At 35.9% G+C, this 12,709-nt stretch overlaps 1 protein-coding gene across 7 annotated transcripts in view; it reads left to right on the top strand.

The window, feature by feature from the left end:
- The window catches only part of FAM227B (family with sequence similarity 227 member B), a 308,625-nt gene that overhangs the window by 39,665 nt on the left and 256,251 nt on the right, over window positions 1-12,709 (top strand). For all 7 annotated transcript variants that reach the window (XM_082387967.1, XM_082387962.1, XM_082387961.1 and 4 more), the window contains one exon: window positions 1,149-1,247. In XM_082387967.1, the coding sequence (XP_082244093.1) occupies window positions 1,149-1,247 (99 nt within the window). The remainder of the gene's footprint in view (window positions 1-1,148; window positions 1,248-12,709) is intronic.

The following is a 12,709-nucleotide window of genomic DNA, read 5'->3' as shown; positions in this document are numbered from 1 at the left end:
CATTAAAAGAATTCTTGAACTCTACTGAATCTGGCATTACAAACTTTTAGTGAATAAAATAAAATGACTATTGAAGGTACCTATTTAAACCAAGACTTACAGTCTCTAGTAGTCATGGTAAATTAACTTTATGTGCCAATTTTGATGAATTGCTTAGAAAGAACACTATCTTTAGGGTCTAGACTTATGATGGGGCCCATTGGGTTAGAATCCCATGATTGTTGATACCTGTCTTCAGCATAAAAGGGAAATTGTTAACATATGTCTTGGATTTTTGCTATTCCTGGTCTAGCCTACACTGTCATTTCAGTGACTACTAATCAAATGTGATTATTGAGAATATGAAATATGCCCGGTGTGACTCAGCTGAATTTCTTTTTTATGAAGTATGGTTGTTTTACAGTGTTGTGTTAGTTTCTGGTATATAGCAAGGCAATTCAGTTATACATATATATATATTCTTTTTAAGGTTCTTTTCCATTATAGGTTATTACAAGGTATTGAATATAGTTCCCTATGCTATACAGTAGGACCTTGTTGTTTATCTATTCTATATATAGTAGAGTGTATCTGTTAATCCCAAACTCATAATTTATCCCTCTCCCCTACTTTCCCCTTTGGTAACCATAAGTTTGTTTTCTATGTCTGTGATCAGCTGAATTTTTAAATTTTATTTATTTTAATTATATATAAATTTTAAAATTAATACTTGATTCAGTTATTGAACAACTTTCAATTATGGTTGAAACAAAATTACAATCATATAGTTTACAAAATCTAATTATGACCTAGTATTTATGATGAAAATTTATGTTCAAATTGAGATGTGCTATAAGTATAAAATATACACTATATTTCAAAGACCTAGTACCCAAAAGAATGTAAAATATTTCATTAATAATTTAATAACAATTATGTATTAAAATATATTTTAAATATATTTGGTTAAACAAAATGTCACTAAAATTTCACCTTTTACTTTTACTTTTTTAAAATGTTTATTAGAAAATATATATATGGCTCACATTAAATTTCTATTAAGCAGTGGTAGTTTATAACTATTAAATACACACTCTTTATAAAGCCTATTTACAGTAACATGTCTTATAATATTATTAATTTGATCTCCATGTGTCTTTTTTCCATAGGGAAAAATTTTTAAAATCTGGAAGACTCATTTTCTCTCAGAAGCCTCTGTTGCTCTTTTGCATGATTCCTTTTGGTGGTGGTTTCTCCATAAATTTAAGGTATAATGATATTTTTTAAACTTCTTTTTTTTAAAGTTGATTTGCAGCATAATTAATTTTTCAGTAGAGGTAGCACTGGTACAAAAAATGTTTTTCTGATCCTGTCACAGAGCTTGGTTTTTTAGTATTCTGCACATGTTAGAAATCCTGTTTGAAATCTAGAGTTCTTTCAGAGAAGTTAAAACCTTAATATGGATTTCAAAGATCCAGAGTCTTTATTAATCAGAAAAAGATTAGTGAAATCAAACACTGTAGTGAGTAATAAAGTTGTAGCTTTACTCAATACTGTAACGTGCTGATGAACACGAAACAGAATATCCACTGCAAATCAGTGACATTGAGGGAGGTTTCACTTAGAAAACACTCTACAATATCAGATGGGGAGAGGGTCCTCACGTGATTCAGAAAGATAACAGCTCTGCTTAGGATTAAAAAGAGAAAGACGTGGGTATCTGGGAAGCAATAAGAGAATGGAAATAAGCAGTACCCGAGTCTTACATTAGAGAATGCGTGAGCCTGGAAAAAGTGGTGAATACCAATGACTGCCATGTGGCCTCTGGATCTAGAAGGATGGAAAGTAGGGTAACGCAGGGGATCGCAGTCTAAGCATTAAGAAGGTGTGCTACCCCATCAGGGGAGCCTAATAACAGGCTCAATTCTTCACCTCCCCACCTCAAATTACCCAAAGAAAACTGCTAATGGATTCTTTCATACCATGAAGGAATGGGTGTTACTAATTTTACATACAAACCATTTACATAGAGCTTCATGTTAGAATAATTAATGTAATTCTAGGTAAGATTATCTGTACTATGTTTCTATTATTGTTAGGAGTTGAATGAGGGATAGGAAGTGGTGTATCAGTTCTACAAAGGTAATTACATAGGGAAATTTGTGCAATCAGAGTTTCATTACCTTAAATTTCTTTCTCTAGATCTGAATCTCAAATTTATGTTTTTCCATGATAGAACATGAGAAGAAGCATTACTTTCCCACTTAAATCTGTTAGGATTATATATAGCAAGTTTTTGAAGGAAACATAATCTAGCAATGTTTCTAGTAACTTTGTCAAGCCATATAATATTATTTTGAACAAACAGATTTGACACAAAGATATTAATGACCCATTACATATATAGGATTATCCTTGGAATAAACAAGGATTAGAAATCTTTTCATCTTTAAGCAAGCTATTCTCTAGAAACTACTGGCTTCCTAAAATTAAAATGCAGTAATTAAGTAATAATTTTTTTGACATCTTTATTGGAGTATAATTACTTTACAATGTTGTGTTAGTTTCTGCTGTATAACAAAGTGAATCAGATATATGCATACATATATCCCTATATCCCCTCCCTCTTGCATCTCCCTCCCACCCTCCGTATTCCACCCCTCTAGGTCGTCACAAAGCACTGAGCTGATCTCCCTGTGCTATGTAGCTGCTTCCCACTAGCTAGCTATTTTACATTTGGTAGTGTATATGTATCAGTGGTACTCTCTCACTTTGTCCCAGCTTACTTTTCCCCCTCCTCATGTCCTCAAGTCCATTCTCTACGTCTGTGTCTTTATTCCTTTCCTACCCCTAGGTTCATCAGAACCATTTTTTTTTTTAGATTCCGTATATATGTGTTAGCATATGGTATTTGTTTTTCTGACTTACTTCACTCTGTATGACAGACTCTAGGTCCATCCACGTCACTACAAATAACTCAATTTCGTTTCTTTTTATGATTGAGTAATATTCCATTGTATATATGTGCCACATCTTCTTTATCCATTTGTCTATCGATGGACACTTAGGTTGCTTCCACGTCCAGGTTATAGTAAATAGTGTTGCAGTGAACATTGTGGTACATCACTCTTTTTAAATTATGGTTTTCTCAGGGTATATGCCGAGTAGTAGGATTGCTGGGTCATATGGTAGTTCTATTTTTAGTTTTTAAAGGAACCTCCATACTGTTCTCCATAGTGGATGTATCAATTTACATTCCCACCAACAGTGCATGAGGGTTCCCTTTTCTCCACACCCTCTACAACATTTATTGTTTGTAGATTTTTTGATGATGGCCATTCTGACCAGTGTGAGGTGATACCTCATTGTAGTTTTGATTTTCATTTCTCTAATGATTAGTGATGGTGAGCATCCTTTCATGTGTTTGTTGGCAATCTGTATATATTCTCTGGAGAAATGTCTGTTTAGGTCTTCAGCCCATTTTTGGATTGGGTTGTTTGTATTTTTGATATTGAGCTGCATGAGCTGTTTGTATATTTTGGAGATTAATCCTTTGTCAGTTGCTTCATTTGCAAATATTTTCTCCCATTGTGAGGGGTGTCTTTTCTTCTTGTTTACGGTTTCCTTTGCTGTGCAAAAGCTTTTAAGTTTCATTAGGTCCCATTTGTTTATTTTTGTTTTTATTTCCATTTCTCTAGGAGGTGGGTCAAAAAGGATCTTGCTGTGATATATGTCATAGAGTGTTCTGCCTATGTTTTCCTCTAAGAGTTTGATAGTGTCTGGCCTTACATTTAGGTCTTTGATCCATTTTAAGCTTATTTTTGTGTATGGTGTTAGGGTGTGTTCTAATTTCATTCTTTTACATGCAGCTGTCCAGTTTTCCCAGCACCACTTATTGAAGAGGCTGTCTTTTGTCCATTGTATAATCCTGCCTCCTTTATCAAAGATAAGGTGACCATATGTGCAAGGATTTATCTCTGGATTTTCTATCCTGTTCCATTGATCTACATTTCTGTTTTTGTGCCAGTACCATACTGTCTTGATTACTGTAGCTTTGTACTATAGTCTGAAGTCAGGGGGCCTGATTCCTCCGGTTCCGTTTTTCTTTGTCAAGATTGCTTTGGCTATTTGGGGTATTTTGTTTTTCCATACAAATTGTGAAATTTTTTGTTCTAGTTCTGTGAAAAATGCCACTGGTAGTTTGAAATGGATTGTATTGAATATGTAGATTGCTTTGGGTAGTATAGTTATTTTCACAGTGTTGATTCTTCCAATCCAAGAACATGGTATATCTCTCCATCCGTTTGTATCATCTTTAATTTCTTTCATCAGTGTCTTATAGTTTTCTGGATACAGGTCTTTTGTCTCCTTTGCTAGGTTTATTCCTAGGTATTTTATTCTTTTTGTTGCAATGGTAAATGGGAGTGTTTCCTTAATTTCTCCTTCAGATTTTTCATCACTAGTGTGTAGGAATGCAAGAGATTTCTGTGCATTAATTTTGTATCCAGCTACTCTACCAAATTCATTGATTAGCTCTAGTAGTTTTCTGGTAGCATCTTTAGGATGCTCTATGTATAGTATCATGTCATGTGCAAACAGTGACAGTTCTACTTCTTCTTTTACGATTTGGATTCCTTTTATTTCTTTTTCTTCTCTGATTGGCTAAAACTTCCAAAACTATGTTGAATAATAGTGGTGAGAGTGGGAAACCTTGTCTTGTTCCTGACCTTAGAGGACATGGTTTCAGTTTTTCACCATTGAGAATGATGTTGGCTGTTGGTTTGTCATATATGGCCTTTATTATGTTGAGGTAGGTTCCTTCTATGCCTACTTTGTGGGTGTTTTTTTTTTCTTATTATAAATGGGTGTTGAATTTTTTTGAAAGCTTTTTCTGCATCTATTGAGATTAGCATATGGTTTTTATCCTTCAATTTGTTAATATGGTGTATCACATTCATTGTTTTGCCTATATTGAAGAATCCTTGCATTCCTGGGATAAAGCCCACTTGATCGTGGTGTATGATCCTTTTAATGTGCTGTTGGATTCGGTTTCCTAGTATTTTGTTGAGGATTTTTGCATCAGTGTTCATTAGGGATATTGGCCTGTAGTTTTCTTTCTTTGTGACATCTTTGTCTGGTTTTGGTATCAGGGTGATGGTGGCCTCATAGAATGAGTTTGGGAATGTTCCTCCCTCTGCTATATTTTGGAAGAGTTTGAGATGGATAGGTGTTAGCTCTTCTCTAAATGTTTGCTAGAATTCGCCTGTGAAACCATCTGGTCCTTGGCTTTTGTTTGTTGGAAGATTTTTAATCACAGTCTAAATTTCAGTGCTTGTGATTGGTCTGTTTATGTATTCTATTTCTTCCTGGTTCAGTCTCAGAAGGTTGTGCTTTTCTAAGAATTTGTCTGTTTCTTACAGGTTGTCCATTTTGTTGGCATATATTTGTTTGTAGTAATCACTCATGATCCTTTGTATTTCTGCAGTGTCAATTGTTACTTCTCCTTTTTCATTTCTAATTCTGTTGATTTGAGTCTTCTCCCTTTTTTTTCTTGATGAGTCTATCTAATGGTTTATCAATTTTTTTATCTTCTCAAAGAACGAGCTTTTAGTTTTATTGATCTTTGCTGTTGTTTCCTTCATTTCTTTTTTATTTATTTCTGATCTGATCTTTATGATTTCTTTCCTTCTGCTAACTTTGCATTTTTTTTGTTCTTTCTCTATTGCTTTAGGTGTAAGGTTAGGTTGTTTATGTGAGATGTTTCTTGTTTCTTGAGGTAGGATTGTATTTCTGTAAACTTCCCTCTTAGAACTGCTTTTGCTGCATCCCATAGGTTTTGGATTGTCGTGTTTTCATTGTCATTTGTTTCTAGGTATTTTTTGGTTTCCTCTTTGATTTCTTCAGTGATCTCTTGGTTATTTAGTAGCGCATTGTTTAGCCTCCATGTGTTTGTATTTTTTACAGATTTTTTCCTGTAGTTGATATCTAGTATCATGGTGTTGTGGTCGGAAAAGATACTTGATATGATTTCAATTTTCTTGAATTTACCAAGGCTTGATTTGTGACCCAAGATATGATCTATCCTGGAAAATGTTCCATGAGCACTTGAGAAGAAAGTGTATTCTGTTGTTTTTGGATGGAATGTCCTATAAATATCAATTAAGTCCGTCTTGTCTAATGTGTCATTTAAGGCTTGTGTTTCCTTATTTATATTCATTTTGGATAATCTGTCCATTGGTGAAAGTGGGCTGTTAAAGTCCCCTACTATGATTGTGTTACTGTCGATTTCCCCTTTTATGGCTGTTAGCATTTGCCTTATGTATTGAGGTGCTCCTATGTTGGGTGCATAAATGTTTACAATTGTTATGCCTTCTTCTTGGATTGATCCCTTGATCATTATGTAGTGTCCTACTTTGTCTCTTGTAATAGTCTTTATTTTAAAGTCTATTTTGTCTCACATGAGAATTTCTACTCCAGCTTTCTTTTTATTTCCATTTGCATGGAATATCTTTTTCCATCCCTTCATTTTCAGTCTGTATGTGTCCCTAGGTTTGAAGTGGGTCTCTTGTAGACAGCATTTATACGGGTCTTGTTTTTGTATCCATTCAGCCAGTCTATGTCTTTTGGTTGGACCATTTAATCCATTTACATTTAAGGTAGTTATCGATATGTATGTTCTATTACCAATTGTTTTTGGTTTGTTATTGTAGGTCTTTTCCTTCTCTTGTGTTTTCTGCCTAGAGAAGTTCCTTTAGCATTTCTTGTAAAGCTGGTTTGGTGGTCCTGAATTCTCTTAACTTTTGCTTGTCTGTAAAGGTTTTAATTTCTCTGTCAAATCTGAATGAGATCTTTACTGGGTAGAGTAATCTTGGTTGTAGGTTTTTCCCTTTCATTACTTTAAATATGTCCTGCCACTCCCTTCTGGCTTGCAGAGTTTCTGCTGAAAGATCAGCTGTTAACCTTATGCGGATTCCCTTGTATGTTATTAGTTGTTTTTCCCTTGCTGCTTTTATTATTTTTTCTTTGTATTTAATTTTTGATAGTTTGATTAACATGTGTCTTGGTGTGTTTCTCCTTAGATTTACCCTTATGGGACTCTCTGCGCCTCCTGTACTTGATTGATTATTTCGTTTCCCATGTTAGGGAAGTTTTCAAATATAATCTCTTGAAATATTTTCTCAGACCCTTTCTTTTTCTCTTCTTCTTCTGGGACCCCTATAATTCGAATGTTGGTGCATTTAATGCTGTCCCAGGAGTCTCTGAGACTGTCCTCAATTCTTTTCATTCTTTTTTCTTTATTCTATCCCTGGCAGTTATTTCCACCATTTTATCTTCCAGCTCACTTATCTGTTCTTCTGCCTCAGTTATTCTGCTATTGATTCCTTCTAGAGTGTTTTTCTTTTCAATTATTAAGTTGTTCATCACTGTTTGTTTGCTCTTTAGTTCTCCTAGTTCCTTGTTAAATGTTTCTTTTATTTTCTCCATTATGTTTCTGAGATTTTGGATCATCTTTATCATTACTCTGAATTCTTTTTCAGATAGGTTGCCTATTTCTCTTCATTTATTTGGTGTTGTAAGTTTTTACCTTGCTCCTTTGTCTGTAAGATAATTTTTTGTCATTTCCTTTTTTTTTTTTCTTCTGATGGGTGGGGCTGTATTCTTGTCTTACTGGTTGTTTGGCCTGAGACATCCAGCACTGGAGTTTGCAAGCAGTTGGATAGAGCCAGGTCTTGGTGCTGAGATGAGCACCTCCGGGAGGCCTCACTCCGATTAATATTCCCTGGGGTCTGAGTTTTTCTGTTATTCCAGCTTTTTGGGCTCAGAGCTCCCATCACAGGAGTTCAGGCCCGACCTCCAGGCTGGGAACCAAAATCCTTCAAACTGCATGGCATGGCAAAAAAAAAAAAAAAGGTGCAGTACCATATCAAAGAATAAAAAACAAAATGTATTATGAAAAATAAAAATATAATTGAAACAACTGCAACACAGTAAAATAAAACCACAACAGAAAAAAAAGGGGGGAGGGGGAACAAGCTAAAAGGAGAGAACAATAACAGAGTATAAAGAATAAAAGAAAATTAGAAAAATAAAAGATTTATTAGGAAAAATAAATATGTAAATGAATCAACAAGGTAAAACAGAACCCCAATCTAAAAGAGGAAAAAAAAAAGCCTTGGCTATGGGGGTGTTTTGGTGGGGGTGGAACTAAAGCAGGAGTGGGGTTTTGTGTGTGGCGGGACTTAGGTGGGTGGGGGTTGACGTTTGAGTGTGGGGCAGGGCCTCTGCTTAGTACCTGCACAGAAGGGGAGAGGCAGTACATGGAAAGGAGGACCTGGAGTGTGGAGTTCCGGAGTTTGGAGTTAGGGCCCTGAGTGAGGATGTGTGGGTGGGGTTTAGGCCCAGCATTGGAGGGGGTCGCCAAGTGTAGAGGTAGGGCCTTGGGTGGGAGTGTAGGGGTGGGGCTTGGGCTCTGCACTGCAAGAGGGAGACTCCGAGGTCAGAGGGTTAGGCCCAGGAGCCCATCAGGCTTACTGGTGCCTAAGTAGACAGAGAAAGTGCTGGCCGCATTCCCTTCTGCTCCTCTGCACGCCACCACCACCGTCTCCCCAGGGTCTCCCCTGTCCCCGATGGACCCCTAACCGTGGGTGGGTTCTGCTGGGTGTAGGAACTCCTCCTCCCCCAGCCACCCCTCAGGGGTGCTGGTCCCGGAGGTCTGGCCTTTACTTTTGCTCCCCCTTCCCTCCCTCCCACTCCCTCAGGACCCGTGCACGGCTGGAGGGGGCCTCGGTGGGCAGAGGATCAGGCTCAGGATCTCAGCAGGCTCCCAGGGGCCCTAGTGGGCAGGGTAATCCTGGCCATGCTCCCTTTTGATCCCCTGCCCTCTCAGTGGTCCCCCAATTTACCCCTTTGGGCATGGGATCCCTTCCCCTCCTCCAGCTGCCCCTCAGGGGCGCCAGTCCCATCCTGCCTCCACTTCTCCTCCCCCTTCACTCCCCCCACGCTCCACGTTCTACCCGGTCACTGGGGGTTCCTCCTGTCCCCTTAGGTGTCTGTGGTCCCCCACCGGTGCCTGGTAGGTGCCCTAGTTGTGTGGAGACACAAATTCCGCATCCTCCTAGTCCGCCACCTTGACTCCACCCCCAGTAATAATTTTAAAATATTATAATTTAATAACATTTTCAGTATCAGTTAAGATTTCTGGTGTGTTTTGAGGAACAATATATGATTCAGCTGGATGAGTGTTCTGCTAGTGTTCTAGGGAACTGAAGGGATATCCAAGCCATATTGAAGCAACATTTCCATGATTTAACCAGAACAGCTCCTCTTTCATCTGTTCTGTTCATTACATTTCACCTATGGTTTTATTTCTAAGAGGATTCATTGTTAAATATAAATGTATTGAAGCCAGTGAACTAGATAAATAGCATGACCTCTTAGGTTCCTAAATCCACCAAATAAGTGTGGTGCATGCCCATACATTTTTACCAGCATTGTGTGGGAATATCTGTTTTGTTAGGTTAGCTCCTATTTCAAGTTGTACTACATTTTCAGGTGAGTACAAAACACATAAATTCTATCTATTTTTGAATCTACTTTATGAATAATAAATAATACTGACTTTATAACTGGAATAGAACCCTGAGCCACTTGTACAATTTAATTACCAACAGCATAATATGAAAAATATATATATAATCATACTCTAGAACATAGCATGGTTCAGTATGCTGGCTCTAAAACTTATTTCAGTAGTTTTTAGGTGACTAATATAATAGCAGATTTCCTTTATTGCCTATGATGTAGTGGTAGCTTGATCTAGTAGAAAAAGTGCTGCACTGGAATCCAGGAAATTAAAATTTTAAATCTGGCTCTCCCAGTAGTTAGTGTGAGACTTTGGGCTAGTCAGAAAATCACTCTGAGCTTCAGTTATGTCATCTCTCTAAAACAAAATAAAACAAAACAAACAAAAAACAGGTAAAAATAACATATACTTTCTTTTTTCCTAGAGTTGGTGTGTGTACTAAAAGTGACATGAATAAGATCCCTAGTAAACTGTGGAAATACTATATAAATGTAATATGAGATTCAATATAATAGAATTAAGATCTGGCTTTCAAAAACAAGTTTATCCACTTAGAAAATGATGTGACTTTGAATAGTTACTTACCTCTCTAAGTCTTTCATAAAATTTTAAAAAATTACCTACTTTATCTGTTTATCGGGAGTTACATTAGAAAATGCATGTTAAGTTGTTTGTTTACATGGAAGTAGGTGTATGGTAAGTGTTCAATGGTTACATCTATCATTATTATTTATTATCATATTGTTAGTGAGAATGCAGTGTTCTAAAAATTGCTGGCCAACGTGTAGGCTAATGATAAAAATTTCCTTGATGGTGTTTAACTAGAATAGTTCGAGTAATCATATACCCTTAATGTTTTCAAAATTGTCCTTGGAACATTGGCTCCCAAAAAGATTCAGGAGGCTGGAAAGTACATCAGTTCCACTCATAAAATAACAAAGACAAGCCATATATAACCCACAAAAGTCACAACTTTTTTGAACTCATTATACAGGGTAGCCTTCAAAGCAAAGAATATTACGGGGGAAAAAGAAAGTAATTGTATAATTATAAAGTAGTCAATACATCAATATGACATAACAATCATAAATATTTATGCACCTAATTAAAATGCTTTGAAACACATTTAATGAAAAAATTTTAATACTTAAAGAAGCAATAGACAAATCTATAAGTATAGTTAGGTATTTCAACACCTTATATTCAATAATTGGTCGAATGTGCAGAAAACCAGTTATTGATATAGAATGATGTAGATGACTTGAGCAATACTGTTAACCAACTTTATGGATCTAATTGATATTTCTTAAACATTCCTCATAACAACAGCAGAATACACATTTTTCTTATGTACCCATTAAACCTTTACCAACTATATTCTGGGCTAGGAAAACATCCTAATGAAATAAAAAGAATTCAAGTCATACAAAGTATGTTTTTAGACCAAAATGGAATTATATTATAAATGACTAACAGAAAGCTACCTGGAAAATCTTCAAATATTTGATAACTAAATAACACACTTCTCAGGAACTGTGGGTCTAACCAGAAATCAGTCGGCAAATTGAAAAGTATTTTGAACTTGATGAAAATGAAAATACAGATTAAAATTTGTGGGATGGACCTCAAACAGTATTTGGAAATTTAAAGCATTAAGATGTCTAGATTTGAAATAAGGAAAGTTCTCAAAAACCATGACCTCAACTTCTACTGTAGGAAACTAGACAAAGAAAAAGAAATGAAAACCAAAGTATGCAGAAGAAAGGAAATAATAAAGATCAGAGAGGAAACCAATAAAAGGAAAAACTGAAAAACAGAAGGAATTAGAGAAAATGAATTCAAAAGGTGGGTCTTCAAGAATTCTAAAAACAAGGCAATGCAGGAGGAATTTGAAGCCTCTGTTTAACTGAGAATAACCATAGCAAAAACAAAACCCAAATGGAGCTTAACATTTTACTTAGTTGACTCAGACCCCTAAAGGCTAACAAGAGAAGAGACATACCTATTCCCAAGCATAACTACTTTATACCTCAGGTTTTACTGTCCTATTGAAGATGTCCATCTCTCAAACAAGAATTGCAAGACACATAGAGAAGGAATGGAATTGCTGCATTGTTGGGTATGAAGATGTTCAACTTCACAAGGTAGTGCCAAGTTGTTTCCAAACTGGATGTACAAATTATTCTCACATTGTTGATGTATAAGAGTTCTTAAACAACCAATGATTCAAAGAATAAATCACAGGGGAAATTAGAAAATAACTTGAAACAAATGAAAGCAAAAAACACAATGTACCAAAACTCATAGGATAAAGCAAAAGCATTGCTAAAAGAGAAATTTAAAGTTTTAAATAAATCAAAAAACAATATATCAACAACCTAACTTTACATATTAAGGAACTAGAAAAAGAACAACAAAGAAGGAAGGAATTACTAAAGATTAGAGTGGAGATAAGTAAAATAGAGAATTGGTAAACAGTAGAGAAAATCAGTAAAACCAAAAGTTAGTCCTTTGAGATCAACAAAATTGACAAACCTCTAGCTAGACTAAGAAAAAAAGTGAGGACTTCCCTGTCAGTCCAGTGGTTAAGACTCCGTGCTTCCACTGCAGGGGGCATGGGTGCGATCCCTCGTCGGGGAACTAAGATCTCATATAAGATCTCATATGCCATTCAGTGCAGCCAAAAAAAAAAAAAAAAAAAGGACTCAAATTACTGAAGTCAGAAATGAAAGTGGAAACATTACTATTGTCAAAGAAATAACAAGGATTATTAGAGTACTGTGAACAAACATATAACAACAAATTGGATAGCCTGTATAAAATGGACAAATTCCTAGAAACATATAATTTTCCAAGAGGGAATAATGAAGAAATAGACAATCTGAATAGACCTATAACTAGTAAGGAGATTCAATCAGGTTTCCGTAATCAGAAACCTCCCAACAAAGAAAAGTTCTGGACTAGATGACTTCACTGATGAATTCTGCCAACATTAAAAGAAGAATTAACACCAGTCCTTCTCTAACTCTCCCAAAAAATTGAAGAGAAGGGAATAGTTTCCAGCTCATTTTATGAGACCAGCATTACCCTGATACCAAAGCCAAAGATATTACAACAAAAAGCATCTACAGACCAATATCCTCTTTG

Source organism: Balaenoptera borealis (assembly GCF_965194805.1).
Source record: "Balaenoptera borealis genome assembly, chromosome: 3".
In the NCBI taxonomy this organism is placed as follows: domain Eukaryota; kingdom Metazoa; phylum Chordata; class Mammalia; order Artiodactyla; family Balaenopteridae; genus Balaenoptera; species Balaenoptera borealis.
Note: the sequence above shows the minus strand (reverse complement) of the source record. Positions and strands in the feature narration are given on the sequence as shown.